Source organism: Hoplias malabaricus, chromosome 5 (genome assembly GCF_029633855.1).
Source record: "Hoplias malabaricus isolate fHopMal1 chromosome 5, fHopMal1.hap1, whole genome shotgun sequence".
Taxonomy (NCBI): domain Eukaryota; kingdom Metazoa; phylum Chordata; class Actinopteri; order Characiformes; family Erythrinidae; genus Hoplias; species Hoplias malabaricus.
This window is the reverse complement of record NC_089804.1, coordinates 35,670,302-35,682,351: the sequence shown is the minus strand read 5'-3', so window position 1 is coordinate 35,682,351 and position 12,050 is coordinate 35,670,302. Positions and strand designations below refer to the sequence as shown.

The following is a 12,050-nucleotide window of genomic DNA, read 5'->3' as shown; positions in this document are numbered from 1 at the left end:
GACTAGAGCCTGAGCAACACAATCTGTGCAGCAACAGATGAGCTACTGTCTCTGACTTTATATCTGCAAGGTGGACCAATGAGGCAGGTGTGTCTAACAGAGAAGACAGTGAGTGGACACAGTGTTTAAAAACTCCAGCAGCACTGCTGTGTCTGATCTTGTACCAGCACAACACACACTAACACACCACCACCACGTAGGGGTCCTGACCTTTGAAAAATAGTGTCATGGGTCAAACAAAGTATGTAGAGCATCAGATAGACTACAGTCAAGTGATGAGCTGTAAAGACTTTTATCTTACCTCCGAGTCTCCCACTCATGTCGAGGGAGACGGCCCAGTCTTGTTTGGTACGGAGAAGAGTCCTGGTCAGCCTTTTCTCTCTGGACGGAGAGGAAGTAGACGAAGTCTGCCGTGAAGAAGCTGTAGACGTATTCGACTCTGTAGGCTCGACGAAGCTTGGGTAGAACAGTCAGACCCTGGAAATCCGGGTGGAAGCCGTCTTCTGTCGCTAGGGGCCGGCGCACGGAGACGGACTTGCGCCCGTATCTCTGCGTGACGCTGTCGTTAACGGTGGCAGCGACATAGAAGTAGACCGTTTGACCCTCCTCCACCATACTGACCTTAGTGCCCAAAGGGCTCGCGATGCAGTCTGGGCAGAAGGCTGGAGAGTTGAATTCCTTCCGGAAGAGGCACTTTGAAGGTCCGGGGGCTTGGCCATTCTCATTGAGCTGGTGGAAGTAACACACTCCGTACTGGGAGCTTCCACAGGAATAAAGGTACATGAGGTAAGTGTCCAGAAGCAGGACTTCGTTATCGGTATTCTCCGGAAATGGATCCTTCTCAATGTTGCAGAGATTGCACATCTTACACTCGGGATTTCCCACAGGTCCAGTGCTCAGTTCCCACACTTTTCCCAGAGTGGCATTCACTGCCTCGATGAGGTTCTGAGATGCCAGGTAGATCTCATGGTACACAGGGTTGATGGCAATGTTCTGGATAGGGTTCCTGGTCTGGAAGAAGGGCATGGGGTAAGAGACGGAGAAGTTGACCGAAGCAAGTGTGGTGGAAGGACAAGTGTCCGAAGCAACCGTCACAACAGCCTGAAGCCAGACACATGTTACAAGAGGGCTGGTCCAGTGGACCATGTCGAACCGTGAGCAGAAACACCAGGTATCCCTTGGTTACCTCCAGCACAAGCCTTTTACCTGAGACATCCTGGGCACCGGCATAGGGTCTCTGAAACAAAACAAGGGCTGGTCAGAAACTACAGTCAACAGTGTTTTGTTAAAGCTGGTAGTAAAGGCATCACTGGGCTTCTAGCAAGTGACTGAATAAGAGCCGTTTGCTGAATGGAGAGAATAACAGCACTGGGAGTTTGAGCTCTCCATGTATGACTCCTTTTTATAGGTGTTTTCTGTCAACCCATCATTAAGCACTTTCACACAACAGGGGGTTTAAAAGGGGGCTCTAGAGCAGCAGCAGTGACCTTGTGTTTGGGTGAATCTAAATCCTTACACAAATAAATGTGCATGATAACATCTCTAACAGCTGGGCACTGTTTATGTGCTGCTTGGACACAGTCCAAGTTCTGTTTCTTGATGAAATGTTTGTGACCTTGGTCAATACCCCACAAGTCCCACAGCATCGTTCTCCCCCTGTCTAAACGCTCTCTTTCAGCACTGGTTCCTTTAAATGATAATGAGCCACTCGCTGTTCACCCCAGACCCAAGCGCACAGGAGCTCTGTTTTTTATCCGTTTTTGTTCTGTTCTCTTATTTCTCCATTCTCGTTTTCTCTGTTTTTTCTCAGCGTTCTTTGTGTGTGTTTTGCTGCATTTAACCTCGTCTTTGCGCTCCCACATAAACGCAGGTCCAGGGCTGTGATTGGGCAGACTCAGATGAGGGGGTGGGGTAATTCTAAAGTCTCTGCACTTGATGTCAGAAGCATTGTGTTTTATCTCATGGTTCCTGACACACAAAACTGACTGGGTAGGCTTGTTTCACAGTGTGTGGGTTGGTGGACTTCACTCACACATTAATGTGTATGTCACGCCTTCGTCCTGTCAGTCTGTTGTCCCTGCCATGTGCTTTATTTGCACATGGCTCTGTTTTGTTTATGTTCTTGTCTCCGCCTTTGTCCCGCCTCCTCGTCTGTCATCTGTTAACCCGTCCTTCTCGTTATCTGTCTCAGGTGCGTCTCGTCAGTGTCTTGTATTTAAGTCCCCTTCCTACACTTCCTGTTTGTTGGTCATTGTTCTATTGTTCCGTGTATCCAGTCAAGTCTGTCGTGTTCGTTAGTCTCTCCGTTGTTAGTTTTCACGTTGTCGCTGTATTTCCTTTGTCGTTTCGTTCTTTAGTCTGTCTGTCCCGTTTGCCCTGATTTGCTCCTCGTGTCCCGTTTAACCTGTTAGACTCCCTGTTTGTTTTCGTTATGTTAAAGTCTCTTTGTTTTGTTATTATTCTTCTTTATTAAATATACTGTGCTTTAGCGAATGCGTCCGCCTCAGTCAGTCCGCTCCGTGATTCCTGACAGAATGACCAACCCCCAGGACGCAGCTAGCGCAGACTATTATCTCAAGGGATGTGCCGTTCGCCGGACTCCATTCCGCACAGGCCCCAAAGATCCTGTGGGGGAGGCTTTGAAAGCGGCCTCGGAATGGAGTCGCCGGCTCCAGCTCCTGCCTGGCGCTGCTCCGGATCCTATAGCGGAGGAGTCGACTCGGGAATCGAGTAGTTGCGCCAGCGGGAGTCGAAAGAGTCGGCGGAAGACCCGTGCTGGAGTTCCCCCCTCGCTGGAGGATTACCCCCCCAGGTCCGGGGAAATTTTTGGGGGGGCGTTAAGGGTAGGGGCTGTTAGCCTCACCTCCGTACCTCTGAGGCCTGAGGCTAACAGGGGCGCACCTCGAGGTGATCTAATGGGTGCGCCTGTGAAACCCCCTAAACCCTTTACAGCTCCAGCGCGAGCCCGGCGAGCAGCACAAACCCCTGTCCTCGAGAGCGCGGCGCGCGCCTCTCCTGTCTTCGTGAGCGCGACGCGCGCCTCTCCTGTCTTCAGGGACGACGTCGCAGGTTCCCCTGCCTCCGTGGACGACGTCGCAGGTTCCCCTGCCTCCGTGGACGACGTCGCAGGTTCCCCTGCCTCCGTGGACGACGTCGCAGGGCTTCCTGTCCCGGTGATGGCGGCACCCGCCGCTCCAGTCTCCGTGATGGCGGCACCCGCCGCTCCAGTCTCCGTGATGGCGGCACCCGCCGCTCCAGTCTCCGTGATGGCGGCACCCGCCGCTCCAGTCTCCGTGATGGCGGCACCCGCCGCTCCAGTCTCCGTGATGGCGGCACCCGCCGCTCCAGTCTCCGTGATGGCGGCACCCGCCGCTCCTGTCCCGTTGATGGCGGCACCCGCCGCTCCTGTCCCGTTGATGGCGGCACCCGCCGCTCCTGTCCCGTTGATGGCGGCACCCGCCGCTCCAGTCCCCGTGATGGCGGCACCCGCCGCTCCAGTCCCCGTGATGGCGGCACCCGCCGCTCCAGTCCCCGTGATGGCGGCACCCGCCGCTCCAGTCCCCGTGATGGCGGCACCCGCCGCTCCAGTCCCCGTGATGGCGGCACCCGCCGCTCCAGTCCCCGTGTTGGCGGCACCCGCCGCTCCTGTCCCGTTGATGGCGGCACCCGCCGCTCCAGTCCCCGTGATGGCGGCACCCGCCGCTCCAGTCCCCGTGATGGCGGCACCCGCCGCTCCAGTCCCCGTGATGGCGGCACCCGCCGCTCCAGTCCCCGTGATGGCGGCACCGGCCTCTCCTGTCCCCGTGACTATGGCGGCTACGGCCTCTCCTGTCCCCGTGACTATGGCGGCTACGGCCTCTCCTGTCCCCGTGACTATGGCGGCACCCGCCGCTCCTGTCCCCGTGACTGTGGCTACGGCCGCTCCTGTCCCCGTGTCTGTGGCTACGGCCGCTCCTGTCCCCGTGTCTGTGGCTACGGCCGCTCCTGTCCCCGTGTCTGTGGCTACGGCCGCTCCTGTCCCCGTGTCTGTGGCTACGGCCTCTCCTGTCCCCGTGACTGTGGCTACGGCCGCTCCTGTCCATGTCCGTAGGTCGGCCCGTAAGACTTCGAGGCCGATCCCCAGAACTGTGCCCAGGCTGGTTCCTCGGACTGCCCCACAGACATTTGCCAGCCCTGGGCACCCACCTGTTATTTTGGTTCCCTTGTCTGTCCCTGTCCTGGTTCCCGTCTCTGTCCTTGTCCCTGTACCCGTGTCTGCCTTTGTGTCTGTCCCGGTCCCGGTCACTGTGTTGGTGTCAGTCCCCGTAAATGTTCTTGTACCTGTTCCCCTGCCAAGTCCAGTCCAGTCCCCTGTCAGCCCTGTCCAGTCTATGTTTCAACCCTCTGTCCTGCCTCATGTCCAGTCCCCTGTCAGTCCTGTCCAGTCCTCGTTTCAACCCTCAGTCTCGTCACATATCCAGTCCCCTGTTAGTCCTGTCCAGCCTCCCTTTCAACCCTCTGTTCAGTCTCATGTCCAGTCCCCAGTTGGTCATGTCCAGTCTCCGTATCAGTCTAGTGTAATGTCACCTGTCCTGTCTTCTGTCCAGTCTAATGTTCCTATCCTGTCCAGTGTCTTGTCACCAGTTTCTGCTCCCGTTCAGTCTCAGCACTCAGTCCTGTCATCAGTCCCGTCTCCATTCCAGTCCCCTGTCCTGTCACCTGTCCATGTCCAGTCTTCTGTCCCCAAATGTGTCCAGTCTCCGTATCCGTCCCACGTTCAGTCCCCTGTCTTGTTTCCAGTCCAGTCTCCCGTCAATTCCCATGTGTCCACTCCTGTCCTGTCCAGTCCGTTCTCGTCTCTTGTGGCTCCCCTTTGTCAGTCTCCTGTCATGTCCCATGTCCCGTCTCGTATATTCGGTCCTGTCGTGTCCCCAGCTCCTGTGTCGGTTCCCGTCCTGTCCTGAGTCCTGTCACCTGTTGGTTTGTTGTCCTGTCATGTTTTTCGTGCCCTCTCCTGCGCCAGCTCCTGGGGGGTTTAGGAGTACGCGCCCGGGAGTTGCGCGTTCTTGGGGGGGGCATCTGTCACGCCTTCGTCCTGTCAGTCTGTTGTCCCTGCCATGTGCTTTATTTGCACATGGCTCTGTTTTGTTTATGTTCTTGTCTCCGCCTTTGTCCCGCCTCCTCGTCTGTCATCTGTTAACCCGTCCTTCTCGTTATCTGTCTCAGGTGCGTCTCGTCAGTGTCTTGTATTTAAGTCCCCTTCCTACACTTCCTGTTTGTTGGTCATTGTTCTATTGTTCCGTGTATCCAGTCAAGTCTGTCGTGTTCGTTAGTCTCTCCGTTGTTAGTTTTCACGTTGTCGCTGTATTTCCTTTGTCGTTTCGTTCTTTAGTCTGTCTGTCCCGTTTGCCCTGATTTGCTCCTCGTGTCCCGTTTAACCTGTTAGACTCCCTGTTTGTTTTCGTTATGTTAAAGTCTCTTTGTTTTGTTATTATTCTTCTTTATTAAATATACTGTGCTTTAGCGAATGCGTCCGCCTCAGTCAGTCCGCTCCGTGATTCCTGACAGTGTACATGTATTAAACAATACATGTTGTTTTCCTAACGTTTGCTGATTCTGTAAAGGACATTCAAGTGTAAATAACGTAACAGTGTAATGTGAAGTTTATTTCTGGGCTCTGTTTGTAAGATTGTACAGTTGCTAAGACTAATTTGAGTCTGATCCTACATTCGTACACTCTTTGTCCTCTTGATTTATTTTTATTTATTTTTTTTATGAGGCCCAAAGTTTCAAGCATTTCCAGCCTAACCCTGAGAAACCATAATCACACTCAGTGACTCAACAGAAAGGCATTACTGAGGTCTTTATTTATGTTCTGGCCAGTCAATATAATCTGAGGTTACACAGCCTTTTCTAGCAGCACAGCAACATCTGAAGAGAGCAGGTCTGAGTGAGTAAGACAGGGCTGTGTCCACACCTACACACCGGAATGGAAATTTGTTTTGACTCACTGTAAACAACATAATGGTGGGCATTGCTTCAGTACTGAACTTTATCAGGAAGTGTTATGTTTATTTCAGAGGTTCTGCTTTTTTTACACTCTATTCTTCAACGAAGGTGAACGTCCAAACGTGACCAAAGAGAGGACTTTAAAAACCTAACATTGAGCCAGTGAGAGTGTAATAACAGTGTCAGCGGTTCACTGTGTGCTTCCCAGCAGTTTAAGCCCTGGTTCTATCATCAGGAGACAGCGAGTTTGATCAGATGGGAGTCCTAAGACCCTTTCACACGTGCACAGAAACCCAGAAATTTTCCGGACATTAACTGGATGAGCTTTACGCGTGAATTCAAACAACTGTGAAATCTGTACTGGACATAACCCGGACTTTATCCTGCCATCCACCTACTACAAAGTCCGGGCAATGACCCGAGTGAACCCATGTGTGAATAGAGCTGGGAATGTTCCGGAGAATTCAGTGAATTCTGCTCTAAATAGCATCTGATCCAGAATATCTCTGGCCAGACACAACACGATACTCCACATATTTTCCAGGTTTCATACAATTAGTGTATAGGAGACTCCCTCCTCTTCCCACATCTCTCTGCTCATGGTGCTAGCTAGCTTGGGCTTGTCTCAACTGATGTGACAGATCTAGGCACTCTGCCTTCTCCTCCAGCATATTAAACTGTTCAGTGGCATTCTGATAGCAACAGTTCATAAAGATGTGTCTTGGTGGAAACACAGACTCAACTCCTTCTTCCCAGTGATGTACAACTAAATACATCATCAATAAACACTTCGTTTGATTGGCTCAAACAAACCAATGAACACAACCATGTTCTGAACAAACCCGAACAGGGGACAGGGGGCTTAGAACAGGTCTTTTTTAAAGAGTACAGACCCCATGCTCTGTGTAGTTCATTAACTCATGGAAGCAGGGGGCCTCACTGATTTGCATTCTCCTCACAAACACTCCGTGCCTAATGGGCCAACTCCATGCTGTTTGAACTGCAACCTGAGGAGTGATAGTGGTCACTAACATGAACTCTTCTGTGTTTTTACTTAAGGATCTGATCATTTTGCTCTCTTTAAAAAACCACACTCCATCAGCAAGAAAGTGAATGTGGAACTGTCCTCTTGGGATTGAATCTCATAAGCCAAAAGGGAGATGGATGTAGTGTTTTCTGGTTTGATTGCAGTCGTATCTCACAGTATTACACTAGGTAACAGTGGGTTAATGGCCAGTGAAACATGAGTTTACATACTAATGGTGCTTCTTGACCAGTATAATGCTTTGGGTTAATCAAATCAAGCTTTTAAATTGACTTTCCATTGATTCCTCAAGAAAAAAAAAACAACGTCTGAGGTGTTGCTGATGTTTACTTTTCCAGCGTGGAGAGATTACAGTGTGTGGAGATTGTGTCGTGCTGGTGTTGGGCTGACATTGGGCTGTGGAGCAGGGGAAATGTGTTCTCTGCAGTGACTGAGCTCCATTTAATATTTTGGCATAAGCATTAGCAGGTTGAGGAGGTGTCCACAAATATGTGGCCATATTGTTTATTACAAACATGGCCACTCACGTCGTACTAGAACTGTCCCTAACCTTTAACTGGGACCTAAATAATATTGTCATTGGTGAACAGGAAAAAAGAATGGGGGGCTGCCACACAGTAGCAGTGTCTCACAGCGGCTGTCTGTGAGGAGTGTGGTGTGTTCTCCCTGTGTCTGTGTGGGTTTCCTAGGTGAAGTGACTGTCCACAGGCATTACTCAGTGAGTGTGTGAAACAGTCCACAGGTGTGTGTGTGTGTGTGTGATTGGATGAGTGTGTGAAACTGTCCACAGATGTAAATATCTGAGTGACGAGGTGAGTGTGTGAAACTGTCCACAGATGTGAGTGTGTGAGTGACTGGGTGAGTTTGTGAAACAGTCCACAGGTGTGAGTGTGTGAGTGACTGGGTGAGTGTGTGAAACTATCCACAGGTCTGAGTGTGTGAGTGACTGGGTGTGTGTCTTAAACTATCTACAGGTGTGAGTGTGTGAGTGACTGGGTGAGTGTGTAAAACAGTCCACAGGTGTGAGTGACTGGGTGAATGTGTGAAACAGTCCACACATGTGAGTGTGTGAGTGACTGGGTGAGTTTGTAAAAGATGTCCACAGGTGTGAGTGTGAGTGACTGGGTGAGTGTGTGAAACAGTCCACAGGTGTGAGTGTGAGTGACTGGGTGAGTGTGTGAAACTGTCCACAGGTGTGAGTGTGAGTGACTGGGTGAATGTGTGAAACAGTCCACAGGCCACAGGTGTGAGTGTGAGTGACTGGGTGAGTGTGTGAAACAGTCCACAGGCCACAGGTGTGAGTGTGAGTGACTGGGTGAGTGTGTGAAACTGTCCACAGGTGTGAGTGTGAGTGACTAGGTGAGTGTGTGAAACTGTCCACAGGTGTGAGTGTGAGTGACTGGGTGAGTGTGTGAAACTGTCCACAGGTGTGAGTGTATGAGTGACTGGGTGAGTGTGTGAAACAGTCCACAGGTGTGAGTGTATGAGTGACTGGGTGACTGTGTGAAACAGTCCACAGGTGTGAGTGTGTAAGTGACTAGGTGAGTGTGTGAAACTGTCCACAGGTGTGAGTGTGAGTGACTGGGTGAGTGTGTGAAACTGTCCACAGGTGTGAGTGTGAGTGACTGGGTGAGTGTGTGAAACTGTCCACAGGTGTGAGTGTGAGTGACTGGGTGAGTGTGTGAAACAATCCACAGGCCACAGGTGTGAGTGTGAGTGACTGGGTGAGTGTGTGAAACTGTCCACAGGTGTGAGTGTGTGAGTGACTGTGTGAGTGTGTGAAACTGTCCACAGGTTTGAGTGTGTGAGTGACTGGGTGAGTGTGTGAAACTGTCCACAGGTGTGAGTGTGAGTGACTGGGTGAGTGTGTGAAACTGTCCACAGGTGTGAGTGTGAGTGACTGGGTGAGTGTGTGAAACTGTCCACAGTTGTGAGTGTGAGTGACTGGGTGAGTGTGTGAAACAGTCCACAGGTGTGAGTGTGAGTGACTGGGTGAGTGTGTGAAACAGTCCACAGGTGTGAGTGTGAGTGACTGGGTGAGTGTGTGATGTGTTATCTAGTATGTGTCGTGCCACATAATTCCATAGATTATGGACACATTGTAGCCCTCATCAGGATGAAGTAATTACAGATTTTGAATGAATGAATGAATGAATGAGTGACTGTTCCTACTACAGATTGAGAGTATCTCAGAGTATCTCAAACTTGAGAATTTCCTCCGAGACTGACCCTACGCCATGAGCCTTGTTTGATATTTAAGTCCAACATTTTGTTACACAGACCACGTACAAACACTATCTCCTGAACTGAAACACAGGCATTACAGATCTGTGAGAAAGAGAGTGACCTCCTTCCTTCAGGTGTACAACATGTCAGAATGTCCACTGGTTAAATATCAATGAACATTTATTCATTACCTCAGCTCTATTGTGTAATGTGTAGTGAACAGAACACACAGGCGTTAACTAACACCCCTCAGTGGGGTCCTTGGCTCTGAGGTCCCATTGGGAACAAGGGGCATTGTCATGGCGAGGGGTTCCCAGTGACAGAGCTGTTGATGTTTCATCATTGCTATTGTTGTTTATGTTGTGTTTCTTTGGTAGTTTGGTTTCTTAAAATGCAGGGCTGGGGGGATTTTTGGGGATGATATTGCCTGTTAAATAAAGAGCACTTAAAACTGAATGAAAAATCTCAACACACACACACATGCAAAGTAATGGGCAGCTACCTTGGCCCCCCAAGAACCTCTATCTGTGGACGTTCAGGGAGGATAGATCAGTAAAGGGGAATGAACGGAGACTTCTCCAAAATTTAGACCACAGCTGCTCCCAAAGGTGTATTTAAAACAGGGCTGGACGATATTGCCACAATTTATATCATGATATATTTCTTAATTTCGGTTGATACGATATAATTCTCGTTATGAAACAGAATAAAATCCACTGAAAACCTTCCAAAAACAAACAAGAAACATGACATCACCATCAACCATGAACCTACTGGCTTTGTTTATTCGTATTTTTAAACTAAGTGTGCTGATGGCGTATATTTTAAACATATGCTTAAAAATAAGTGCAGCATTAAGAGATGTCCACTGTTCTGAGTTTATACGTATGTTCTGTGTCTGTGCTCCAAAGAGGGAAATGTTAGGGAAAAGCTGCCAGTGAGGATAGGAGACTATACATTTTTTCTCTCTCTCAGTCCCTTGAATGTACAAATGTAAACCCAACTCCATATTCCTATATTTGGAAGGGTAAAGAATCATATATATTGGAGTGCAAGCCAAGAGCCGGGGAGAGAGAACAGCGAGCTGAATCCTTAAGAACCCGTAAGACACTCTTTCTGTAAAAAAAGGTGTATTTACACCTTTAACCGTGTCGGAGATTCTTTTCCAACACCTGTCTTCACAATACAGTAAATAAACAACACTGATCTGACGGCCTTCAGTCAGTGACAATAAATGATGTATACTGAAATATTGAAAATGTGTTTACAAATTATATCATTGATATTGAAACATTCTATATTGTGATATATATTGATATTGAAGTATTGTCCAGCCCTAATTTCAAATGGCTTGGTTTTAACGACCGATTCCTGCCACAGAAAACCATAGCTTTGCAATACAAGATAAGAAATGATGATCCCTCTGTGGTTTTTCTGAGGCAGGTTTCACCTTAAATTTTAGCCAGTTACTGCAGAGCCATCAACCAGAAACCTAAATAACACCTACATAATCCCTTTATAACAAGTGGCACAGACAGAGAGAGTCTCCTAGAAAACTTATGTCACCAGCGTCATTGGTCACAACTCAGCAGTCTGTGTGTAAACCCGGGCCTGTTGCCTTTATGGATGTTTATGTAAGTTAATGTCAAATTAGTATGTGCTCTAGGTGTTATGTCGCCTTATGAACCCACTGTAAAGTGTTACCTTATGGTCTGTAGTTTGTGCTGCTATTGTTGATGTTAAATAAACCTAAATCTTTCCTTAGCTATTAAAACCTTCAATTTAAAACCTTAAAATCCCATCTATTTGAATATTTAAATAATTTATTATTGTAAAATAAACTATAAGCAGGTTTTCAAATTATTATAATTTTTTTGTGTTTTACAGATAAACCAAATGTTATGATATTAAATTTAACAGTAATTACTACACAGCTTCTGAACTCAGCACCACTTAATTTAAGTGAATTTAGGAGACATTATGGAAATAGGGTGGAATTCCACAGAGATTTTAAAGGTAATGTGATGGAGAGAGTGAGTGAGTCTCTTACCTGATGGAGGGACGGTAGATAGGTGTATGGTTATGTATCTTTTCTTCTCTCTTTGTTTTCTTGTCTTTTTTCACATTGCAGCAAACTCCAGACTGTCCTCCAACACGTCCAGAACAGAGTCCACCTCTCAGATGTCCCGTTTTCCCTCTCCTTTTCTGGGTTCTGTATTTAAATCAGAAAGCTGCTGGAATGGACTGGAGCCTGTGGTTTCGTTCAGAGTAAAAGTGATAAACTAAAAGTGTAGAAGGCAGTAGTCACATATAACTCCGCCTTTGAGGGGATATCCAGAAACCAGTGAGAATCAACAGCTCGGGTTTTGTGCGTGCTGTCATAGCGCACCCTAGAGGATCCCATGGTCATGTGCAGGGCCTAGAAAATTCTCATCAGGAAATTTACTGTCCTCTGGAGTTCATGGAGTAAACAGAGTGTATCAGGGTTCTGATTTGAAGCCTCACCTCAGGTGACTGTCTTTGAGGAGTGTGGTCTCTCTGGGTGTGTGTGTGTTTCCTCCAGGTGCTCTTGTTTACTCCCATAGTTTAAACAAACGTTGGTAGTTAACGTGACTATTCAAAAAATGTCCACGTGTGTGTGGGAGAGTGACACAAACATTTCTTAACACGGACATAAACTTACTCAGTCATCAGGGTGAAATAGACTACAGCAGCTTTAATGACCACTGACACTGTATATAATTGTTTATATCATGAAAGGCTTGTGTATAATGTCACCTTATGACCCCTG

At 48.4% G+C, this 12,050-nt stretch overlaps 1 protein-coding gene across 1 annotated transcript in view; it reads right to left on the bottom strand.

Annotated features, from left to right (window-relative positions):
• Positions 1-11,467, bottom strand: part of mst1rb (macrophage stimulating 1 receptor b) — a 29,979-nt gene extending 18,512 nt beyond the window's left edge. The window contains exons 1-2 of the mRNA XM_066671851.1: positions 11,310-11,467; positions 302-1,237 (exon numbers count right to left, since the gene is read on the bottom strand). Of these exons, the coding sequence (XP_066527948.1) occupies positions 302-1,146 (845 nt within the window). The 5' untranslated portion in view covers positions 1,147-1,237; positions 11,310-11,467. The remainder of the gene's footprint in view (positions 1-301; positions 1,238-11,309) is intronic.
• Between the last annotated feature and the right edge of the window lie 583 nt (positions 11,468-12,050).